Consider the following 22,716-nt stretch of genomic DNA (forward strand, 5'->3'; position numbering starts at 1 on the left):
TATGATGTAACGTGTGGTACTACCGTCACTTGTGTCCTTCTGGCCTGTAATGTCTATGGCTCCTGCCCATATGTCTCTCAAAGCTCTTCTTCAAAGCACTATGCAGCCTCGCTGCCTGGCTCACTGCAGGCATGCAGTAACTGCTGACCCCACTTGAACAAAATGATAGTGACGTGTTAGAAAAAGATCAAGCTCCCAGGAAGGGATCATCTGTCACAGAAGCTGGAAATCCACCGCCCAGACGCAGGGGAGGGTGAGGGGCTGGCCCCAGGCGGTCCTGCAGGCACTGGCCAAAAGCCAGAAAAACGAACATGCTCAGAGCTGGCTAAACACAATGACTGCTGGAATGTGTAGGATCACGGTAGGAGAGAAGGCCTCAGGGCTGGAAGAGGGCTGTGACCACTCACGGAGCGGGGGAAGTTTGGAGGAGCATAACTGCCCCTTGGAATGCCACTCCATCACCCTGCTCCTAGAATTGCAGGGGAGCCACCAGCACCCACATCCCTGCCAGTATTTTGGGCAGGAGGGCAGGAACTCCAAGGACCACTGCTCAGTGTCTCTCGGATGTGGAAGCAACCTCAGGACAAATCATGTCCAATTGTTCGGGTCTGAATCCTTTCTAGATCTGGTACCTATCATCGCATGGTCACATTCCCCTGCTCCCCTAGGAAAGGAGGAAGTTACTGGACACCCACCTAATCCTGGCACTTCATAAACAGAGGGACAGCCCTGACAGAAACACTAACAGAGGCAGACATGTGAAGAGCAAAGCCCCAGCAGCCACCCTCATGAGGGCAACACAGTCCAAGAGCCACAAGGAGGCACAATCGAGACCTTGACCCAAGGCTCTATGCAGACACTTACTGCTGCTCTCCCGGCAGTGCTACCAGGTGGGATTATTTCGGGTGACAAGCCAAGGTGAGGAGAACTCACCCAAGGTGTCCACCCAGCTTCAGCGGCCCAACTGCTTTCCTGCCACTAGGGCTCCTGAGATGTACCTGTGTCTCCTCCCATCCTGCACTTCTCCCTCTGAGGCCGACAGGCCCTGCCTCTTGATTCACCACAGACCTGTCCACCTGAAAGACACAAAGTGATCTTTCCAACACTGAAGTCTGTGCAGGATTCTTCAATGACTTCCCCTCCACTCCCTACCAGATGAACTCTCAACTTCTCTGCATGGCATGGAGGGCCTCTCACTCCTGGCCTCCTGCCCACCTCTGCAGCTTCATCTCCCTCTGCTGTCCCCAGAGCTCCCCAAAGAGATGCGCTCTCCCTTCTTTTACCGATTTTGTCCTAAAAACTACTCTTCCTCTGTCAAGGCCCCATTTGGCCCATAGGTGGCTGGGACCCTCCAACTCAGAGAATGGCCAAGGGCCAGAGTACCACCCAACCCTGGCCACAAACCACCAGTGAAACAACCAATTAAAGGACAGACTGCTGAGTGAGAACGAGCCCTGAACCTAGCGCTCTGGACGCCGGGGGGCTGCCTCAACATCAGGCCCGGCAAGGCGGCCTGGAAATGTAAATATCCCGCTAATGAGATGCCGCTCTTCTCTAGGGCTGGTGGGAGGGTACATTACTTAATCAAAATAGGGGCCTCTCTCCCTAAAACCCACAGACTTGGAAAATTCCAGCTCGCATGGCAAACTAGTAGTCCCTACAGTCTCCCCTGCCCCTCATTCCCTCAATGTCCTAAATCCTCAATGAAGACGCGCCAGTTGCTCCCGTGGCCCTGCACGGGCCGCGAGTGCCCACGTCCCCAGCACCTCCAGAGTCGGCCAGAGCGGCACGGCCTTCCTCTCGAGCCTACGGGCAGTCCATTTTCAACGAAAAGAAGTGAACAGACCCAGAGTCCGGAACACCTCTTGGCGCTTCATAGTTTTCCTGGAGAAATCTTTACCCAGCAGGAAGACGAGACCCCGCCCCATGAGAGGCAAGCTAGCAGGGATTCCCTCCTCTCTCCCGCGCGCTTTTATTACCGCGGGGACCACGACAGCTCGAACCGATGCTCCGGACCCCCACCCCCACCCTCCCCTCCACCCGCCCCGCCAGGCCTCCCTTAAACCGCGGAGGCCACCCAGCCCGTGAACGACAGTGCTGCCCCAAGTCTGAGCTCCCGGGATCCCGGACCTGCTGACCTGTCCTGGAGCCGCGGGAGTCAGAGGGCACATTCTTCGCCAACCCCACCCCTAGCCCCGCAAACACACCAGAGGGGCAGAGCGAGCCCGGCTGAGGACAGGAGCCGGAGAGCCCGGGCGGGGCAGTCCACCCGGCGATGGGCCGGGGCCCTGGAGGCCGCCCGGGAGGCCGCCAGCCCAGCTTGGGGCGCCGGCTGAGGAAAGGAAAGAGCCCCTCCCCCTTCCAGCTCCGGGGCCCCGCCCGGCCTCTGGGCCCCGAGGCGCAGCAGTCCCGAGGGAAGGAGGGCGCGGGAGGAGACAGGAGGGAGGACACTTACTTAAAAGGCTACATAGTTTCACTCCCCGCTCTTCCCAGAGCAGCGCCGACCCCCTCCCGGCCCCTCGGTTCAGACCTCAGGCCCACCACCCCAACGCCGCAGATCTGCTCCGCCGCCCACCCCCGTCGGGCGGAGCCGCGCCTCAAGATCTCTGGTCAGCCCAATGAGAGGTCGCCTTTATTCAGAGTGACGCGTGCGCAGAGCAATCATTGAGTCCGCCCAGCCGGGGGTGGGGCTCAGGAGGCACACAGCACTTCCTACTCAGGCTGGACCAGCCCAGAGCCACCGACTGCGCGTGCCCGGAACGGGAGGGGGCGGGGCCGAGAGCAGATCTGATCCAAGGGGTGGGGTCCAAGCTCTGTTGCTGGAAAGCGGGCTGGACTAGGAAGGGGAGATTTTGGGAGCCGTCCCGCCCCGCAGATCGCCCTTTACTGCTCGTTTTGGGAGACGGAGGTGCCCAATCCTACGAGGCATACCACTCCCGTCGCTGGCAGGGTCTAAGAGTCAGGGTACCTGGGTTCTAGCCTCTTCACTTGCATGGACGTGGCGTGATCTTAGCCCCCTTTTTTTTTTTATCGAGCCTCAGTTTCCCCTTCCGTAAAACAGAGGATTGGATCTTACGAGCGCTAATATTCCAGACCGTAATGGGGTGCGGAGGGGGAGATGGGGGACCTACACGTGACCTCCCGCGTGGGGCCCCGCCTATCCCTGGTCCAGGGGATGAAAGCGCCCAGCGAGGACGGGAGGGGGTGGGCGGATCCTAAGAAACCCTACCCGGCCGCCCTTGGCAGCAGCTAAGGCGGAGGGCGCGGCTCCGCGGCCCGCTAGCCCTGGCGACTGCACCGGAGGAGGATGGCGACCGCAACCCGGGCTTCGCGGGTGGCTACCGTGGAGGCGAGGACTGCGCAGAGATTCGGCGTGTGACTAGGAGCGCACCTGGGGAGGATGGACGAGGGGACGGGAAACAGCTAACGGGGCTCTCTCTCCGCGCCGAGTCCGCGGAAGCGCACGTCGTGGATCCTGAGCGGCTCTGTAGACAGCAGCGGCAGTGGCTAGCTTCTCTCAGGCCATGAGGAGTGCTCGGGCCGCCTGGCCAGGGGACGCCGTCGGGGCTGGCTGTGTCCTGCTGTACTGAGGGCGTGAGGCTGAGAGGGGCGCAGGCGGCCGGGCTGCGCCGAAGAGCAGCGCCATGGCGAAGGAGGAGTGCAAGGCACTACTGGACGCGCTCAATAAGGCGACTGCATGCTACCACCACCTGGTACTGACCATCGGCGGCTCCGCGGACTCGCAGAACCTGCGAGAGGAGCTTCAGAAGACGCGCCAGAAGGCGCAAGAGCTGGCGGTGGCCATCCGCGCCCGACTGACAGCTCCGCTGCGCGACCGGGGCCTGGGCGCTGAGGAACGTGCCGAGTTCGAGCGCCTCTGGGTGGCCTTCTCTGGCTGCCTGGACCTGCTGGAAGCGGACATGCGGCGTGCGCTGACCTTGGGCACCGAGTTCCCGCTGAATAAGCCGCTGCGGCCGCTCGTGCGTACCGGGGTGGAAGGCGGCGCAGCGAACGTAGCGGCGCGCGCCCTGACCGCCCGCAGCCTGCGGCACGAGGCGGAGCGCGGCTTCGACGTGGAAGACCTTCACCAGCTGGAGCGGGAGATCCTTCAGGTGGGCGAGATGATCCACGATATGGAGATGAAGGTCAACGTGCCCCGCTGGACGGTGCAGGCCCGGCAGGCGGCAGGCGCCGAGCTCCTGGCCAGGCCCAGCGCCGACGTCTCCTCGATGCGCGGTGTGTCCGTAGAGCAGCGCACGGGGCCCTGCGACCTGAGCAAGGCCCTGGCCGCCACCATCTTCAGCGCCGTGCTGCTGGCGGCTGTGGCCTTGGCCGTGTGTGTGGCGAAGCTGAGTTGACCCATACGCGAACGACCTCCGCCGCCACTACTCGCTACCCGGAGACACCCCTCGGAGAACATCTGCAACCGCCAGGACTAGGGATGAGAGTGGGATCTGGCATGTTTAAGGGGAGCGGTTCTAAAACCCTGCGTGTGTACGTGTATGTTTATACGCGCGTTTCAAGCACACATCTGCCTGGGCAGAACATGGCTTCCTCTTGATGGCCCGGGAGGAGTTCATTTTGCGCGGGCCACCGGGTCATTACCGCTAATGTATGCAGGAGCGTTATCCCCTATTAATAGAAAACCGTTCGTAGTGAGCAGAGATTCCTCCGAGTTAATAGGTTACCGCCTGTGCTGCAGGGGCGTGTTTACACTGAGTCTGAGCTTGGTGTCCCCACCCCTGCCAGTGATTCCCATTCTCCGAGTGGGGCAGTTTGGAAAGAGGGTGAGGTGAAATGAAGTGTGTTTTGGCCTGTGTGTGTGTGTTGGGTTTGTTTTCTAGACGAGAAAACAAATTGCAATAAGAGGTAAGCAGTTTTTATTACCTTAATCCTTTGGAGCCTAAGCTTAGGAGAGTGTGCAAACAGAAGTTCATGCAACATGCTTTCTTTTAGCACACGATTACACACTTCTGCACACCCTTGCCTATTGAAAAGGGCTCTGCCCAGTCAGTCTGGAAGGGGTGCAAGCTTTGGGAAGGGCCACCGGCTATCTAAACAGGCACTTTCTCCTTAGCTGGGGCTTATTTTTGTTCCAGAACTAGACTAGAGTTTTTATCCTCCTTTGGGGGAGGGCTGGGGAATCCTCTTTGGAGCCCTTAATCCTATCTATCCCTTGGAATTTGCTTGCTGGCCAGTAGGAGAGCTGGCTTTGGAGGGAGCTGCACAGCTCCCTGACCTGGACACTGCCCCCTGAGAGGGTCAAGTGGGGCATCACTGGGCACAGAGGTCTTGAGCCAGTTAGCCCTGAGACTGGGTTAGAATGTAACAGCTTTAACTTCAAATTTAAGGAGATTAAAACAAAAATCATTTGTTAGAAAAATCCTGTAGCCACATTGTGTACTGTCAAAGCTGTTTTTTTTTTTATAAAGGACATTTGGCCACGAATTCATACGGGTGCCAATGAGTCATACACAGTGTCTTTACTTATATACTTAGATTGCTAAACATACATCTCCACCTATTTTTAAAATCTGTCTTCTTAAGGCAGAAGATCATAGCATAAACTACTGGAACCACAGATGTAGATGACAGAAGTTAGGTGGCCCTAGCCTCTTTGTGGCAGTAAATAAGGAAATGTGGTAAACACCTTAGGTCCCAGGCTGGAATTTGCCTGAGCACTGCCTGAATTTGCCTGAGCACAGAGCTCCCACCTGTGGATCAGAGAGAGCCTTGTTGGGGAAGTAAGGCTGAGAAAACAGATGCGTTTAACTCTGAAGGTAGTTTGGAATAAAACCCAGAGATTGGTTTGGCTGAAAAGTGACACGGATTTTTCTTTTCTCTCTTTTTCACCCCAGAAGTGAGAAAGGGGACTAGGAGGAGGGAATTGGCAAGTTTTCACAAGGGCAGTTTGGAGGGTCAAGGGTCAGAAGCAAATAGCAGCAGTAGTGCTGTCTGGGCACCCAGACCGACGGGCCACCCTCCCAGCCTTGATCACCCACTCCCACTCCCACTCCTCCTGAGCACACAGATTCCAGTACTGTAGATAGTGAAAGCAGAGGATCTGTTTGCGTGTTTCTGTGATAATGGTTTTAAAAGACCCAGAAGTCTTAAGCCGATTAAGAGTTCTATAACAATAACTAATAAAAAGAACTCCTTCTGCTTCATCCGATCTGGGTGACTGAATTGGGCCATGTCAAATTCTTTTTACACCTGCCTTCCCAGGGTACCTTCAGAAATGACATAGAAAGTTTTCTAACTCCCCTCTTCCTCATCCCACATGCAACACAACACAGGATCTCTGTCACCTTCCCCAAAGTCTCATTTCTTTCAGGTAAGGGGAGGCTGGGGGCACTTCCCTGGTGGCTCAGTGGATAAGAATCCACCTGCCATTGCAGGGGACACGGGTTCGATCCCTGGTGCAGGAAGATCCCATGTGCTGTGGAGTAACTAAGCCCATGCGCCACAACTAGTGAGCCTGTGCTCTAGAGCCTGTGGACCACAACTACTGAGCCCGAGTGCTGCAACTACTGAAGCCCTCGCGCCTAGAGCCCGTGCTCCGCAACAAGAGTAGCCACCACAATGAGAAGCCCACGCACCACAACGAAGACCTAATGCAACCAAAAATAAATAAAATTAAATCTTTAAAAAAAAAAAAAAAGAGGCTGGGGCATATTGTGACCCAGTGTTGGAAAATATCCCTAAATATATTCTGTTGTCTCTAAAACTGTGATTCTTTGTCCTTATCAACGAGTTTTGGGTCATGATTCATCAGAATCTATTAAAGAAACAACCCATCAGAAGTTGTGTAATCCATTGCTTCTCTGCCTTTTGGCTAAGATCAAGCGTGGAAGTTGTGTAATCCATAGAGATCAACTGGGACAAGCAAAATTTTTTTGTTTTCGCCCTTTCCACCCACTTGGCAGATCCTTGAGTATTTACTTACATGGGCAATCAGATGTGTACCTGGTTCTGAGAATCCTCTGCTCACTGAACTTAGTGATAAAGCATTGCACACACACCAAAAAAGCTGAATGACAATAAACGTATTTATCCTGTGGACATGTTAACCTATACAACTCTTTGGAAATGTTAAGCATTTGTAATAGTTGGCATTACTTGGAGTCATAACATTGCCTGACAGGACTTTTGCTATATGATGTAAGCAAAGTCACTTTCTGCTTGAGCAATAGGCTGCTCAATAACAGCAATATCTCCCTGCTCTCATTTCTATGTATAATTCAAGAGGTTGCTTTCTGGTAGAAGCCTGATTCAATGTAGGTGTTGGATATCAAAGTCATTAATTTTCTAAAAATAGTTGTTATGATCTTATACCATGATACAAGTGATGAAAGTCATCTTATACCATGTTATGATCTTATACCATGATACAAGTGATGAAAAAATTACAAATATTTAATATAGGGTATATATGATAATGGTCAGTGTTAGAGTCTACTTTCCTAAATTAAAGGTACAAGTTAAAGGATAGATCTTTACCTCAAAAGTTAAGTGCTATTATAAATCTCTTGTAAAGTTAATACCTGTAAGAGAAAACATGCCTGGCTTCTCTTTTAGGAAAATAGCACAGCTTTATCTGATACTGAGAAGACAAGAACTTGGAATGCCAAGGCACTTATCACAGGAACTTTCAACTATTCCTATTAGAAAAAAAAACAGAGAACATGATAATGTTTGTAGAAGAAAAATATGCCTGGCAAATTCTTTTCTCCTGTTCTCTAAGAATGTATGCTTTTAAATGCCACAAGGGAAAATATTTTTGGTAAGTCAAATCAGAGCATAAACTTCACAATTTACCTAAGGTTTACAATAAGCTACATAAGAGATGTGTCCTGTCCAATGACTAAAAAGCAGTTTGGGTTGAAGAGAGTTCTAGTTTGCATGAGGACCCTGATCATGCTGCATTTTCCTTTTCAATGTGCACATTGATACATTTTTAGCTACACAGTTACTTCTCAGAATGCAGTTCTCTGTTCTGTAATGAATGTTTGTGAAGGGTACAAGCCCCAAAGTGTGATCCTGCAAGGCAGGCTAAGAAACAAAAGTGCTGTAGGAGTGGCCTCTGCCTTCCTTTGGGGAATGCCTCCTCCTGCAACGTGGGACCAGCTGTGATGGGCAGGGCTCTGCCTTCCTCTCTGAGTACCTCAGACAAGTCACTGACCTCCCTGTGCCTCACTTCCCTCATCTTTGAAATGGGGGGGGGGAGCGGGCAACTGATTAACTCAAAGTTCCCTTCCAGGGCTTAAAACATTTAATAGAATGCAGTTAAACGAAAAAGGGTTGTTTTGTTTGGGGTTTTGGTGGGGAGGGGGTTGTCATTGTTGGTTTTGGTGTGTATGGAAATGGAATCTTATAGTTTGTCCAAAATTAGTCTGTTGGTAAAATTCCATATGAATTTTAAAAATCAGAAGCTTACTGCGATTTTAGTCCACATCAGAATTAGTGTCTGGACTTAAAAGCAAATTTGTATAAATGCTACTTATTTATAGTGTTTAAATTAGATTTATAGCTACTTATTTATAGTGTTTAAATTAGATTAGGAATTTAAATTCAGACTCTAAGTCTGAGTCCAAGAAAGCCTAGTGTTTATTAAACAGTTTGTTTTACCCAGCAATCTAAACTGATTCTGGTAAATTACAGATGTGAAATCCCATCATTTGTCATGGAGTCAGAGAGAATCCTGTTCTGTAACTGACCTGGTGCCCTCAGAAGTATAATTGCATTGGCTGCCTGATTTTGGGAAATTAGCACAGCATGGGCTGTTTTGTATATGGCAACAGATCCTAGTTGGAATTAAATGCTCCGTGTCTACTGTTTGAATGACACGTCTAACTAAATGGCTATTAATAATTAAAAATTAAAGATAACGTGCAGCATTTATAACTTAGTTGAAAAAGGCACCCTCAAATGATTCAGCTATCAACTCCTTTTTTTTTTTTTTTTTTTTGCGGTATGCGGGCTTCTCACTGTTGCGGCCTCTCCCGTTGCGGAGCACAGGCTCCGGACGCGCAGGCTCAGCGGCCATGGCTCACGGGCCCAGCCGCTACCGCGGCATGTGGGATCCTCCCAGACCGAGGCACGAACCCGTGTTCCCTGCATCGGCAGGCGGACGCTCAACCACTGCGCCTCCAGGGAAGCCCAACTCTTATGAGTTTTTAAGATATTCTTAATCTTCTTCATGCACATTTAAATTGAAGTGAATATCCTGATCAACATATTTACCCTTCACAGATTTCATTACATAAAGAGATATTCAGAAAGACTCCAGGATTGTATATCTCCAGGTGCTTTTCTACAATACAATTATACTCATCTTTTAATGCAGGATGGAATCCAGGAAGAATAGTAGGTCTCCACATAAACGATCTTTGGCTGTGGTCAGTGTAGATCAAAGTCATGTTCAAATACTGTTTCTTTGGCTCTTAGGAACTGACCGAAGGTGCAGGAACTGACCACATGCTGCAGCTCTCTGTCCATGAGCACAAGATGGATTTCTGGAAAAGCATTCCTCTCTTTAATCTACTTATTTTCATCTCATTACACAGAGGATTGTGGGTGTTTTCATTGCAGTACTGTGAGATCTTGGGCATCCTGCTTCTTTGGTGTTTCAGTTTAGAATGTTATAACCTTAAGGCTTATATGACAAATGTAAACAAGCCAAATGAGAACTCCTGTTGGCAAAATGATTTTCAAGAGTCCTTCTAACATGCTGTTGTCAGAAAGCAAATTTGAAGGTCCTTTGTCTGTAGGTATGTGTTAGGCACATAGAGAAGATCTAAGAGGAAATATACAGAAATGAAAACGTAAAGGTGGTGGAATTATGAATGGTATTTTTTCAATATATATTTAATATTGTTATATTGTTTTTACAATAAAAGTTTGAATGCTCTTATCATCCAGAAAATATTAGTTATTAAAATATAAATTTTAACAGGGTCTCATTTATAATGAGAAACAATTTCAGAACACACATCCCCTCCCCCACCCCGCCAGGCGCCACAAACAGGCAAAGCAAAACTTTTGGAATCTTACCTGCAGGGAATCAGAAGCACGTTTTGAAATGCAGCATCAAGACAGAATAGCATCGAGGTTAGGAGCACTGACTATTGAATAGGGTACCCCTGAGTTCAGATCCATTCTTTTTGTGTGTGTGTGTGTGTGTGTGTGTTACGCGGGCCTCTCACTGTTGTGGCCTCTCCCGTTGCGGAGCACAGGCTCCGGACGCGCAGGTTCAGCGGCCATGGCTCACGGGCCCAGCCGCTCCGTGGCATGTGGGATCTTCCCGGACCGGGGCACGAACCCGTGTCCCCTGCATCGGCAGGCAGACTCTCAACCACTGCGCCACCAGGGAAGCCCCAGATCCATTCTTATTGAAGATTTTCATTAATTTCCCTGACCTCAATTTCCTTATCCTTACAATGGGAGTAATAATAGGATATACTTCATAGGGATATTGAGGTAAGACTTTTTGCAGGCACAGGGCTCAATAAATGTTGGCTGCCTAAAATGGGACGGTTGGACAAAAGAAGCAATATATATGAAAACATTAACTTTCTATAACTTAGGTAAAATCGGCTGGAAATCATTTTGAAGATTAAAACTAGATAAACTTGTCAATGAAAGAAGGTATGTAATAAAAAGGTCAAGGTTACAGAGGGAAATTCAGGTTGATCTAGAAGTTGGAATCTGTACATTTTAAAAGTCAAACTTATTGAGGTATAATTTAAATACAGTAACATTCACCCTTCTTAGGTGTGCAGTTTTGAGTTTTGACAAATGTGTACAACCATGTATCCACCGCTGCAATCAAGATACAGAATGTTTTCATCACCACCCAAGAGTTCCCCCATGTCCTTTGTAGGCAATCCTTTCCTCTCACCCCAGGATCTGATTTCTGTCCCTACAGTGTTGCCTTTTCCAGAATGTCACCTAAGTGGAATCTATGCATTTTTGAGAAAACATATTGTGAACCTTTTTTTAAACCCTTTTCAAAAAACGTTTTGAGAAATCATTTTTATGTGATGATTCTTGGTGCACTGGATGTTGCTGGTCATTCATAGGTGAATTCCATTTAACTGCAGTGACATGCCTTCGTTTCTAGGCAGGCTGAACAAACTCTCCTGCTACTGTGGATTCTCCAAGCTGAAGTCATCTCTCCATGGCTAGCCCCCGCATTCTCTTCCTTTCTTTTTCCACTGAAAAACGTGATAAATAATGGATAACAGAAATGAACTTGGGCTCAATGAAGTAGAGATTGAAATAAAAGTCCACTTGGAGCTATGGGTAAGAAACAATATGACGTTTGGAAAGTTGTTTTTTTTTTTCTTTCAGGATCATGCATGTTCTAATCAAATGAGAACATTTGTTATTGTAAAGATAGCTGGGGAAGACCAGACCAGTGGAACATAAGAACCAAGAGTCAAGTGTCCTGGGCTTCCCTGGTGGCGCAGTGGTTGAGAGTCCGCCTGTCGATGCAGGGGACACGGGTTCGTGCCCCGTTCTGGGAAGATCCCACATGCCCTGGAGCGGCTGGGCCCGTGAGCCATGGCCGCTGAGCCTGCGCGTCCGGAGCCTGTGCTCCGTGACGGGAGAGGCCACAGCAGTGACAGGCCCATGTACAACAACAACAACAAAAAAAAGAGTCAAGTGTCCTTCTCTGAAGTAAGCAACTGTTGTCATAAACAAAATGACTCTTGTGATCAAGTGGCACATGGTAACTGCTAGCCCTAGTAGGGGATGGTTGTGTGCACTTACTGTCAGGCCTGGAGTAGCTGGCACTGTGCCCCTGGCAGAACAGGGCGGAGCAGGACACTTGGAGGACACGCCAATAGGTCTGGAGACAGATTCCAAACAACACTTGCTGCACGTGTGACCTTACATAAATCACATCCAACTGTCTTTCCATATCTCTTGCCCATTTTCTACACAATTGGAGGTTTTTTCTTCTCAGTCCTTTGTGATAGGCATTAGAGATATTTTCTCAGTTTATTATATCTTGGACTTTCTTATGGTGTCTTCTGTCATAATAAAGTTATAAATATGCACAGTGTGTCAAATTGATCAATCTTTTCCCTTATGCTTCTAGATTTTGAGTCAAAGACTATAGAGGAATTTACCTGTTTTCTCCTAATGCTTCGATGGTTTTTTTTATCCACTGTGGTAGCCAGCCTCCAAGATGACCACCAATGATCCCTACCACCTGGTGTTTTCATGTAGTCCCCTCTCACACGGAATAGAGCTGACCAGTGTAACAACAGGATACTGTGGAAGTGATGGAATGTGACTCCTGAGGCTAAGTCAGGACATGCATCATGACTTCTTCCTTCCACTCTCTTGGATCATTAACTACCATGTCTCAAAGACATCCAAGCAGCACTATGGAGAGGCCAATATGGTGAGGAACTGAGGCCTCTGGCCAACGGCCGTATGAGTGAGACATTGTAGAAATGGATCCCTCAGCCCCTAACCAAGCCCCAGCTGACATGCTCACCAGTCTCATGTGAAATACTGAGACAGAACAACCCATCTAAGATGCTCTTGAAATCTTGAACCACAGAAACTGTGAGATAATAAATGTTCATTGTTTGAAGCCACCGAGTTTTCAACCTCCCAAGCTAAAACTTTAATTCCTTCTTTTCCCTTGCTCTGCATATTCAACCAATTACCACATTACCTCAAGTCTACCTCCTAAATACTCTCTGGTGAATCATTCCCTTCTTCCCACCTCACCCCCTCTTCACAGCCACTCTCCTAGTTTAGACCCTCACCATTTCTTCCCCAGCACGTTCCACGGGCCTCCAGAACAGCCCCATCCAATTGAGTCATCAGGCTGTTGTCAGGGTGACCTTTGAAGGTATGAACTTAATCATGTCACCACCTTTTAACGGCTTCCCATGGCTTAAAGCACTGAAATCACCTGGAGAAGTTGGGGGATTGTTAAAAACACAGGCTCCAGGGTGCCATCCTAGACTCCACAATAGATTGTGAAATGATTGTCTCAGAGCAGAGAGCCATGCAGTGGGAAAGCAGGTAAGGGAGGGGTCCCTAACTGTGGATTATGCAGAGACTCAAGATGGATGAAATTTGGCAGACTCCACCCCCCTCCCCCAACCTGCCAGTACATGTGTTCTCCCTTGGCCTCTGTGTTTTTCTAAACATGTGGTCTTGTTTCCTGTTTCTGGGATGCGGTCAGTACACAGGGATCTGCATCTTTAGAAAATGATGCCAACAAAAATCAACCTAAATACTACTGTTGCCCTCTCTGGATTCTCCCCCAGGGAATATCCCACATTAAAATGATAGCTTGAAAATGAGGCTCAACAATAGTCTATATGCACATCCGGACACATAACAAATGGGTGATCAACTATAATAGCAATTGTGGAGAAACCGTTAGTAACGAATAAGGAGCTATAAAAGAGAAGACTGCTTTAACAGGCTCTTTCTAAAGGTGGAGCAGAGCAAAATTTCCATCTCTAGGCTTGGATTAAAATTCTCCCATGAAAGTGGAAATTATCCAGTGACCTAAGATGCTTAAGGTGGTCCCAGGTGCCCTGACAATAAAAGGTGTCCAGATCACAAGGTGGGAGCTTGTCTGGGGATTCAAGGAGGACCTTTCACACTCAGACTGTGCAGTGTGAAATTTGTAATTTGGTATCTGGTTCATGCAGCAGTTTTTCATTGCTGGGGTTCATGTGAGCCTGCAAAGCTCGGACACCTAGCCCTTGGACGCCCCCCCATCCACCCCTACCCCACCCCCCGCCAAAGGAAACAAACCCTCTTTGTTTAATCGAGAAAGTCCTAGTTCTCGGGTTTTGGTGTCACCAGACCTAGGTTTGCATCGCGCTTTTACCTCGACAGGTCATTGTGCAATCATAAGCATTCCTGCTCTTGGTCCATGTGTCCTGAGTGAGGGTGTTGAGGCCCTCCTAGCAAGCGGCTGTGACAGCCCTTGCCCCGCGAGAGTGACCTGGCTGGGAACAACGGCACTCGAGGCGGAGCTTCACCGCACTGGCACACGCCTGCTTCTCCCCCTTACAGGCAGGCGCGGGTGAGGCCAAACAGCCCGGGTTCACCGATCGCCCAGCGCGCACCTTGCCGGGAGTTCACCCAGCGAGACGCCGGCCTCCGTCCTCAGGCCCGGGGAAAACTCCAACCTCACCAGAAGCTGAGCCCGGAAGCCGCGCGCCGCCACACGCCATGAGCGGCCCCCTGCGGCCGGGCCCAAGCAGTTGGCGGCGGGCGGCCACCGTGGTGCTGGCTGCGGGCTGGACGCTCCCGGTGGCCGCCGCCCCGCCGCGGCCCCCGCCGCCCGCCGAGGGCTTCCGGCTGCTGCTGCTGCTGCGCTCCGCGCGCCAAGGCTTCTTGCCCGGGGCGCACGTCTTCCCGGGTGGGGTGCTGGACGCGGCAGACCGCTCCGCCGACTGGCTGAGCCTCTTCGCGCCGCACCACCGGCCGCCCCGCTTTGGCCTGGGCCCGGCGCCGCCCAGACGCGCCACCTTCCCGGTGCTGCCAGATGCCAGGCCCGGAGCCAACGACGGGGACGAGGCGGCGCTGCCGGATGACGTTGCCTTCCGCATCTGCGCCATCCGCGAGGCCTTCGAGGAGGCTGGCGTGCTGCTGCTGCGGCCCAGGGGCCCCGGGCCCGTCGCGTCCGAGCCGGGCCGCGCCCTCGCGCCGCCGCCGGCCCTGGCCGACTGGCGCGCCCGCGTCCGCCGAGACCCGCAGCACTTCCTGCGCCTGTGCGCTCACCTAGACTGCACTCCCGACATCTGGGCGCTGCACGACTGGAGTGCCTGGCTCACGCCTTTCACGCAGCGCCGTGGCCGCCGCTTCGAGACCACCTTCTTTCTGTGCTGCCTGTGCGAGCCGCCGCCGGTCTTCCCCGACTTGGTGGAGGTGGTGGACTGCCAGGTAGGCGTCCTCCCGGCGCGGAGTAGGGACCCACTGGAGCTTGGGAATGAGGACCCCACCCCCGGCCGGCGGCCCAGGCCCACCCGGAACCTCCAGATAGGCCGGGTCCAGGGAAGCTAATTCGCTTGCTCAGGGACATACAGCCAGTACGCGACTGAGCGGGCATGGGACCCAGGTGGTCCGGCCCCCGGCCAGCAGGCCAAAGCCATGACCTTGGTGAACTGCTTTCTACTTTCCCCGGCTTCACAGCCCCAGGGCCTCGACGATGTCTCCCCACGCGGTTTCTCCAGCAGGAGGCCGGCGGAGACGCTAGGAGCTCTGCTAGCGCTGATCAGGTGCCAGGCTCCTTCCTAAGCACTTGCCGTGCATTAACTCATTTCAACCCCCAGCAGTTTGTTTCCTCGTAGTTCAGTCTTTTAAAATTTATTTGAGACTGTTTCATTTGAGACTTGTTTTATGGCCACGAATATGGTCTACCTTGGTGAATGATCCCTCTGCACCTAAAAAGAATGTGTATTCTTCTGTATTTGATGAAGTGTTTGTAGAACTGTCAGTTAGGTTAAGTTCGTTGATAGTGTCCTCAGGTCTTTCATATCATTTACCTGTTCCATCAAGTACTGAGAGAGGAATGCTGAAATCTTCAAAGAATAATTGCGGATTTGTCTTTTTCTATTTTCAGTTTTTCAGTTCCATCAGGTTTTGCTTCGTGTATTCTGAAGCTCCCTTGTGAGGTGCTGCATAGGACTATTCAAGCTTGATGGATTGAGCCTTTGATTATGACGAAATATCCTTCTTTATCCCTGGCAATGTTCCTTATTCTGAAATCTGAAGTTTACCGTCTGATACTAATACAGCCGCTCAGACTTTCATTTGATTAGCAATAGCATAGTATATTTTTTTCCATTCTTTACTTTTAATCTGTGTCTTTATATTTAAAGTGTGTTTCCTGTAGGCAGCATATAGTCTTACTTTTTTATCCAATATGACAGTTTCTGCCTTTCAACTGAAGTGTTTAGATCATTTGTATTCAGTGTTATTCTCAATAAGGTTAACTTTAAATCTGCCATCTTGCTGTTAGTTTTTTAGTCTGTCCCCTCTATTATTTGAACTGTTTTTCTTCTTTTCCTGACTTCTTTTGGATTAACTGAGTATTTTTAGGACTGTGTTTTATCTCCACCATTGACTTATTAACTGTACTTCTTTGTGATTGCTTTAGGGTTTGCAATATACATCTCTCATTTCATGTGTAGTATTAGAACCTTAAAATAATATACTTCCATTTCTCCCCTCCTGTCATTTACGCTTTTGTTGTCATACATTTGACTTCTATTTCTATTATAAACTCTATAATACACTGATTATTTTTGCTTTAAATAGTCAATCTGTTAAAGACTGTGAAAATATCTTTTATGTTTACCTGCATATGTACCATTCTTAGCAGTCTTCATTACTTTGTGTGGTTTTAATCTACATCTGGTATCTTTCTGCCTAAAGAACTACCTCTAATATGTCATGTATTTCAGATCTTCTAAATTTGTTTAGAATGAATGAATCTAAATTCATTCTAAACAGTGAATCTTCTAAATTTTGTCTGAAAATATGTTATTTTGCTTTTGGTTTTTGAAAGATATTTTGGCTGGGTGTAGAATTCTATGTAGGTTAACAGTTTGGGTTTTTTTTTTTTTTTTCTCTCAGTACTTAAAAATGTTGCTTCATTATTTTCTGGTTTGCATAATCTTCTGTTGAGAAGTCTTTTTTTTCTTCCAGTTTTATTGAGATATAATTGACATACAGCACTGTGTAAGTTTAAGGTGACAGCATAATGATTTGACTTACATATCCCATGACATAATTACCACAGTAAATTTAGTGAACATCCATCATCTCATAGAAAAGTTTGCTTTTAACTCTCTGTTCCTCTGTATGTAATGTGTGTTTGTGTTTTTGGTGTATGTGGCTACTTTAAATATTTCCTCTTAATTATTGGTGTTCAGTAATTTGATTATGATGTGTGTGGTTTTCTTTTTGTTTTATTATTTAATTATTTGTTTCTTCAAATATTTTTCACCTCCCTCTGTTTTCTGGGACTCCATGTATGTTGGACTACTTGATGATGTTCCACAGGTCCCTGATGCCTTGTTCATTTTTCTTCAATCTTTTTTCTTCTCTGCTTTATTTTGAATAGATTTATTGCTATACTTTCAAATTTTCTCCCTTTTCTTTCTTTTTTTTTAAAATAAATTTATTTATTTTATTTATTTATTTTTGGCTGTGTTGGGTCTTTGTTGCTGCATGCAGGCTTTCTCTAGTTGTGGCGAGCGGGGTCTACTCTTCGATGCAGTGCGCGGGCTTCTCATTGCAGTGGTTCTCAACATGGGATGATTTACCCATCCCACCCTCAGGTGCATTTAGCAATGTCAGGAGACATTCTTGGTTGTCACAACTCAGGGACTTCTACCGGCTTCTACTGGGTAGAGCCCAGGGATGCTGCTGAATATCCTTCCACAAAGAATTATCTGGCTTAAAGTGTCAGTACTGCCGAAGTTCAGAAACTGAGGGGCAACAGTGGAATTTAGAGCCAGCGTCACCCCACCCCACCACCGCCCTGTGAGTTTGAAGCCCAGGTTTTTTAGTTAGAGGATCTTCCTACGTTTTCTCATCTGTAAAATGAGAGTATGCAGGGTTATCCTAAGGATTGGAAATACTTTATGTAAAGTATTTTTGCTCAAAATACTTTTACTGGTAACTAGTAAAACTAGTGTTTTACTAGTGACAAGTAACCAATAAACAATAAGTTATTTAAGTTATTTTAGCCTATGGTCTAGACCAACCTGAACAGGTTGAATTAAGTGAGTCAATGGCTATTGTTTAACCCTTTATCTTCATTGTTACCACTGAACTCACAGGATACCTTAGAGATTGGGTGGTCCTTTGAGGCCAGAGCTTTGTTTTTCAAAATGTAACCTTGGCCAACTTCAGAAGAATCTGGGGTGCTTATTAAACATAGATTGCTGGGCCCCATAGATTGAAGATGTTAACAAGTTTCTCAGGTTTCTCATACAAGCTTGTAAACTTTGGGCCTATAGATATTCAAGGCAGTCAATCTCAACTCCCTGGTTTTGGGTGTGAGAATCAGTTTCCCCAGTGTAAGGAGATATTTAGTAAACCAGTTGAAGAAAGACCTTTTGGGGCTATTTCATATTATTGAATCAGCTCTTTTTATCTAAATGTGTATGGAAGGAAGGCTTGGGAAAGTGGGCAGGTCACAGCAGTGAGGCCACTTAAGTGAAATGGGTAAGTGCTATCTGGTTGATACCGTGCAGTTATTACACTCCTGGGCCGACAGACTGAGTCACATCTCTTGACCTTCCTGAAAGCTTCTCTTGCTCCGGCCTCTTTACCTTCATTGTAACACATGGCACACATCACGCTACATTTTGTTTGCTGAAGGCCCTATTAGGGCCTGAGAGATCTTTGTCTCATCCACCACCACATCCTCAGTGCCTAGCCAAGGCGCCCATTTATGGGAGGAATGAATGGGCACTAAATTCTCAATCTGCTGTCATGAGTTTATACTTCAGAGTCTTCCTTTAGGAGTGACCAGAACCACCTTGCCTTCTTAGCATCTCCTGCCTTTTATGCTGAACAACACTCTCAGATCAACCCTTTGTGATCGATCCTGGTTTATTTACTAGTTCTCAGGATCAATGTCCCAATAATCAACCTCTGAAGGGGATCAACCCAACTTTCTTCACCAAATCTTTTCATGTTGTCTCAGAGGAATCTAGCAAGACACATTAATGAATTACTTTTACATTTTCAGTTAGCTCTTAGGTACTAATCTAAGGATCTCGAGTCTTGCGTTGTCTATAGGATAAACTTCAGGAAGCCTTACCTTTGTCTTCTGCAGTGGTCGTCTCCGTCAGAGGCAACTGAAAGCTTCATATCAAAGGAAATTTGGCTTGCACCTCCACAGTTCTACGAAATAAGAAGACTAGAACAGTTTGCCTCTCTCTCTGACTTGCACAAATTTTGTTTGGATCGTGAATTAGAAGGGGTGGAAAGATGGCTGCCAATCACATTATTAACTGCTGATGGAACAATCCAGCTTTTACCAGGTAAATCAGTGAGTTATCAATGTTTTTGTTAGTATTCACATTTAAAGCTCTGGGCCGTATGGCAGTATTATCTCACACAGAGACATGAACTACAGTCTCTGTTTTACACACTACAGAGGTACTAATTAAATAAGATCAAGGTCTGTAAGATATTCATAGTATTTATTATAACCAGAAATTCTGGATACATTACTTTATATACACTTATGTAAATATATTTCCTAGACACTAACAAAGTTCTTTCTTGTATATTAGCTCACTTTTTTACATTTTAATTTTAAATTATGCGAACTTGTAAATTGTACTTATTTGATTGAAAGAGAGTTTGTTGGTGGTCAGTTGTTGTTGGGTGAGTACAGGATAGAGGTTTTGTAGCCGCTTACGGTGGAGTTTTGTGACCTGTCTCACTTATGGCTGCTTATCTCACTTCTCAGAATTGTGAAAATATTTGTTATTCATCCTACAGTGGGACAGCTCAGCAGTTTTGATGTGTAAATAATAATTTCTGTAATTTAACCTTAAAATGATTAGAGCAGCCCACATTGAAACACCAAAAATATATGGATATCAAGGCCAACATTAACATTGAATGGGATAAAGAGAGTCATGAATGAGTGTAAAAAATTATAGTTCAGGATGAAAAAATACTAGTCACAAATGTACCCAAAGAAAATTCTTGGCTGGAAATTGGAGAACTGGGGAGGGTAGGGGGGTATTAAAAACACATAAAATAAATTGAGGTAAGCACAAAAAATTAGGATTTTTTAACAACTATCTCAGTTCCAAACACCTGAAATAGATAAAAATAAACACTGATTTATATATCACAAATATATTGGAATGTTTTATAAAATAACACTAAAATTAAAATATTATTTTTCAGGAGATGAGATGTACTTAGAAGATTCAAACTATTTAGAAAATCTTATGTCCACTGAAAAAAAGAATGAAGAAATCATGAAAGAAGGCACGAAATTTCACCGAATAGTGATGTACAATCGCCATGATTATAACATCCACGTGACAGTTCAGTCAAAGTATAAACATGTTTACCCTAAGAACTATGTAGTGAGTAAGAGCCGTCTGTAGAGAATGGCTTCTTTGTAAGCTGGCCTCCTTGAAGTTGTCCTGATGAAAAATGAGGGTTGACTAGACGTGCCTGGAACTTAAGCAACTTTGTGCCTGTAAGTTCTAGTACAGTCTTTCATATTTCAAGTGTATTACGGAGCTCTCTTATTTTATTCTTTAAACCTTACAGTATCACACAAGTATAAAGTATTAATGATCTTGTTACCAAAACGAGAAAAAAATTTTCACGAGGGTTTCCGCTTCTGTATTGTTTTGTTATCAGAAGTTTAAATAAGATGTTCTACTGTATTGTCTTTTAACTGTATTAGCACTCTGCCTGATGTGCTGGGAGATTGATCCATGAATTCCTTAGACTTTCTGCTGGAATTAATTTAAGGATGTATGATTAGATACATGGTGAACAGTAGACTGAGGTGACCTTCAAGTGACTGTGTCATTATTTTCTTATGACTTTAGCGTGATGATTAAGAGAGAATTCTGTTTAAAACTAAATGGCGTGAGTTATTAGGTTTACCAGATTGGAAATTAGTTTAGTGACTGTTGTAAAGAAATATGAAGCCATAACAAAAGCCATAATTATGTTTACCTTGGAGGGCTAGTTAACAGAATCCAGAGAGTTTAGAGGGATTTAGAACTATTCATCATTTAATGGTACTTACTAATGGTGTTTGTTTTCAGTGGTTTTAATATGGGTAATTTGTTCACCTCCTCTTAAGAGAATAAGGTTTATTGATTAAAGATGGGAAATGGTTTAGACGCCAGTTCATTTTAGATCTTTGACTATATTATGCATTGTACATTGAATGTCATTTTTCATGAAACGTTCTGGTTTTCCTACCTATAAAATAGAGCTATTGATAATTAAAGTTTATGTGTATTATTTAATCCTACTTAGAGGAATACATCTAGATCAGTGGTTCTCAGTCCGGGCACTTCTGCCCTTCCGGGGCACTTGGCAGTGTCTGGATAAATTTGGGTCGTCACAACTGAGAGTGTGCCGCTTCTACCATCTAGTGGCGAGAAGCCAGGGGTACAGTTTAATATCCTGCAATGCACAGGACAGCCACCCACAGTGAAGAATTATCTGGCCAAGTTTGAGAACTCGGATCTAGAGGAAAATCTATTGTCTTTGGTAAATGGTTCCAACATGTAAATTTTGAGAGCCACATAGAATTAGCATTCAATCTGGCTTCTGAATCTATAGAAGTTCTCCTTACTCACTTTTGGCCTTGGGCATACTATTCTTTCATTCTCACAGAAAACAGAATGTTATAATTGGAAGAACACCATGATTTTGCTGATGAGAAAACTGAGAAACAGATTCACACAGCTAGTGCCACAGCCAAGAGTAGAACCTGATTCTTCTTCTAGCAAGTGGCATCTGTTGCCTGTCACTAAAAGCAGAGGTCTGAGTATGTCTGCCCATCGCATCTTGGTATTACAGTCGCCAAGGAAACCACAACTCAGCCAAGCATTGGATGAAACAATGCTTTCCTCACATAAAGAGGCAGAGCAAGATCAGCTTTTGAATGACCTCCGTAAGAATCCAAAACTGGGCTGGCATCAGGCTAATATGTTCTTGTCCTCACAGTTCTTTGTTAATATAAAACAAGAGTGCCCTATAACATGGAAAATATAATAAGGACTTGAATGTAAGGGGACTTCTTCTCTCCTGGGGGATGATTTGTTGGGGGAGCCCTCATATATGGGCATATGTAGGTCACATTCTTTAAAACAGAAATTGCTTGCCTTCCACTTTCTCTTTTCTCTTCTCACTGGCTGGAAATGGTGGCAACTGGAGCAGCTACCTTGGACCCAGAGACAGAAGACAGATGTTAAAGCATAACTGCCTGCCACTTGGATTGCTCACCTCTTGCTTGTTATGTGAAAATGAAAATACACTTCTATTTTATATAAACCACTATATTTTAGGATCTCTTTGTTAAAACAGTTTAGCTTGTTCCCTAATCTATACTCTTCCCTCCTAAGCAGGTTCCCTCAGTGTAGCCTTCCCTGTATCAGAAGGGAAGTTAAGTTACCAGTTACTGAAGCTAAAAACCTGAGTCATTCATGATTCCTCCCTTTTCTTCATTCCAATATCCAGGTGACTAGCAAGTCCTATTGATCTATTAAACACAATTATCTTGAAACTCCCATCTGCCCACCTCTGCACTGCTATCGCCTTAGTCTAAACCATAGTTGTTTCTTAGCCAACTGTAACAGCTTCAGAGCCAGTCTCTTCATTTTCATTCTTCCCCCTCAAAATGCATTCCTCCTGAAAAAGTGAACTTGACATTGAAACTTAAGTCATGTCCTGTCAGTGCCCTCATTAAAGCCCTTCCATGGCTTTTCCTGACACTTAAACACTAAATTTGTGGTCTACAAGGCCCCACCTTTCTCTCTGATGTCATCATACACCGCTCTCCCTCTATAATCCCATCAGAAGGGTCTTCTTTCTCTTTCTTGACTGCTCAAAATTCTTTCCCACCTCAGAACCTTTGCACATACTGTTGCCTTGAGACAAACCTGGATCTCTGAACTGTTTTTGTTCTTGGGTCTCCTTGTTACTGTAGCT

The 22,716-nt window shown here is 46.6% G+C and overlaps 3 protein-coding genes across 6 annotated transcripts in view; 2 read left to right on the forward strand and 1 right to left on the reverse strand.

Moving 5' to 3' along the window:
• ANKRD27 (ankyrin repeat domain 27) overlaps nt 1-2,564 on the reverse strand; it is a 53,498-nt gene extending 50,934 nt beyond the window's left edge. Inside the window, exons 1-2 of one of the 3 annotated variants that reach the window (XM_029204679.1) lie at nt 2,456-2,538; nt 865-1,076 (exon numbers count right to left, since the gene is read on the reverse strand). The gene's annotated coding sequence lies outside the window, so the exon portion shown is untranslated. Of the gene's footprint in view, nt 1-864; nt 1,916-2,455 lie in introns of those variants that run through there. The other 2 variants (XM_029204670.1, XM_029204661.1) reach the window with 2 other exon arrangements.
• Nucleotides 2,565-3,229: 665 nt separating this feature from the next.
• On the forward strand, nt 3,230-5,357 carry RGS9BP (regulator of G protein signaling 9 binding protein). The gene has a single exon (XM_029213558.1). It carries the CDS (start codon nt 3,645-3,647, stop codon nt 4,356-4,358), a length of 714 nt encoding a protein of 237 aa, XP_029069391.1. The 5' UTR covers nt 3,230-3,644; the 3' UTR covers nt 4,359-5,357.
• An 8,449-nt stretch (nt 5,358-13,806) lies between these two features.
• NUDT19 (nudix hydrolase 19) lies at nt 13,807-22,059 on the forward strand. 2 transcript variants are annotated; one of them, XR_003792113.1, is made up of 4 exons: nt 13,807-14,934; nt 18,845-19,052; nt 19,936-20,236; nt 21,400-22,059. XR_003792113.1 is itself a non-coding variant. In XM_029213399.1 (3 exons), the coding sequence occupies exons 1-3, from the start codon at nt 14,221-14,223 to the stop codon at nt 20,139-20,141; spliced, it is 1,128 nt and encodes a 375-aa protein (XP_029069232.1). In that variant the 5' UTR covers nt 13,807-14,220; the 3' UTR covers nt 20,142-21,002. The 2 variants fall into 2 exon arrangements, 1 of the variants encoding a protein (XP_029069232.1); XM_029213399.1 differs by lacking the exon at nt 21,400-22,059 and having other exon boundaries at nt 19,936-21,002.
• The last annotated feature ends 657 nt before the right edge of the window (nt 22,060-22,716 follow it).

The sequence above is a fragment of the Monodon monoceros genome, unplaced genomic scaffold, assembly GCF_005190385.1.
Source record: "Monodon monoceros isolate NGI ecotype Baffin Bay Population unplaced genomic scaffold, NGI_Narwhal_1 Super_Scaffold_10, whole genome shotgun sequence".
In the NCBI taxonomy this organism is placed as follows: Eukaryota; Metazoa; Chordata; class Mammalia; order Artiodactyla; family Monodontidae; genus Monodon; species Monodon monoceros.

What these genes read in the sequence shown, in the direction of transcription:
- RGS9BP (XM_029213558.1), top strand. Translation starts at nt 3,645, where the DNA reads ATGGCGAAGGAGGAGTGCAAGGCACTACTGGACGCGCTCAATAAGGCG.
- NUDT19 (XM_029213399.1), top strand. Translation starts at nt 14,221, where the DNA reads ATGAGCGGCCCCCTGCGGCCGGGCCCAAGCAGTTGGCGGCGGGCGGCC. An exon ending in TGGAGGTGGTGGACTGCCAG is followed by an intron (nt 14,935 to 18,844) that starts GTAGGCGTCCTC and finishes TGTCTTCTGCAG; the next exon opens with TGGTCGTCTCCGTCAGAGGC. An exon ending in AACAATCCAGCTTTTACCAG is followed by an intron (nt 19,053 to 19,935) that starts GTAAATCAGTGA and finishes ATTATTTTTCAG; the next exon opens with GAGATGAGATGTACTTAGAA.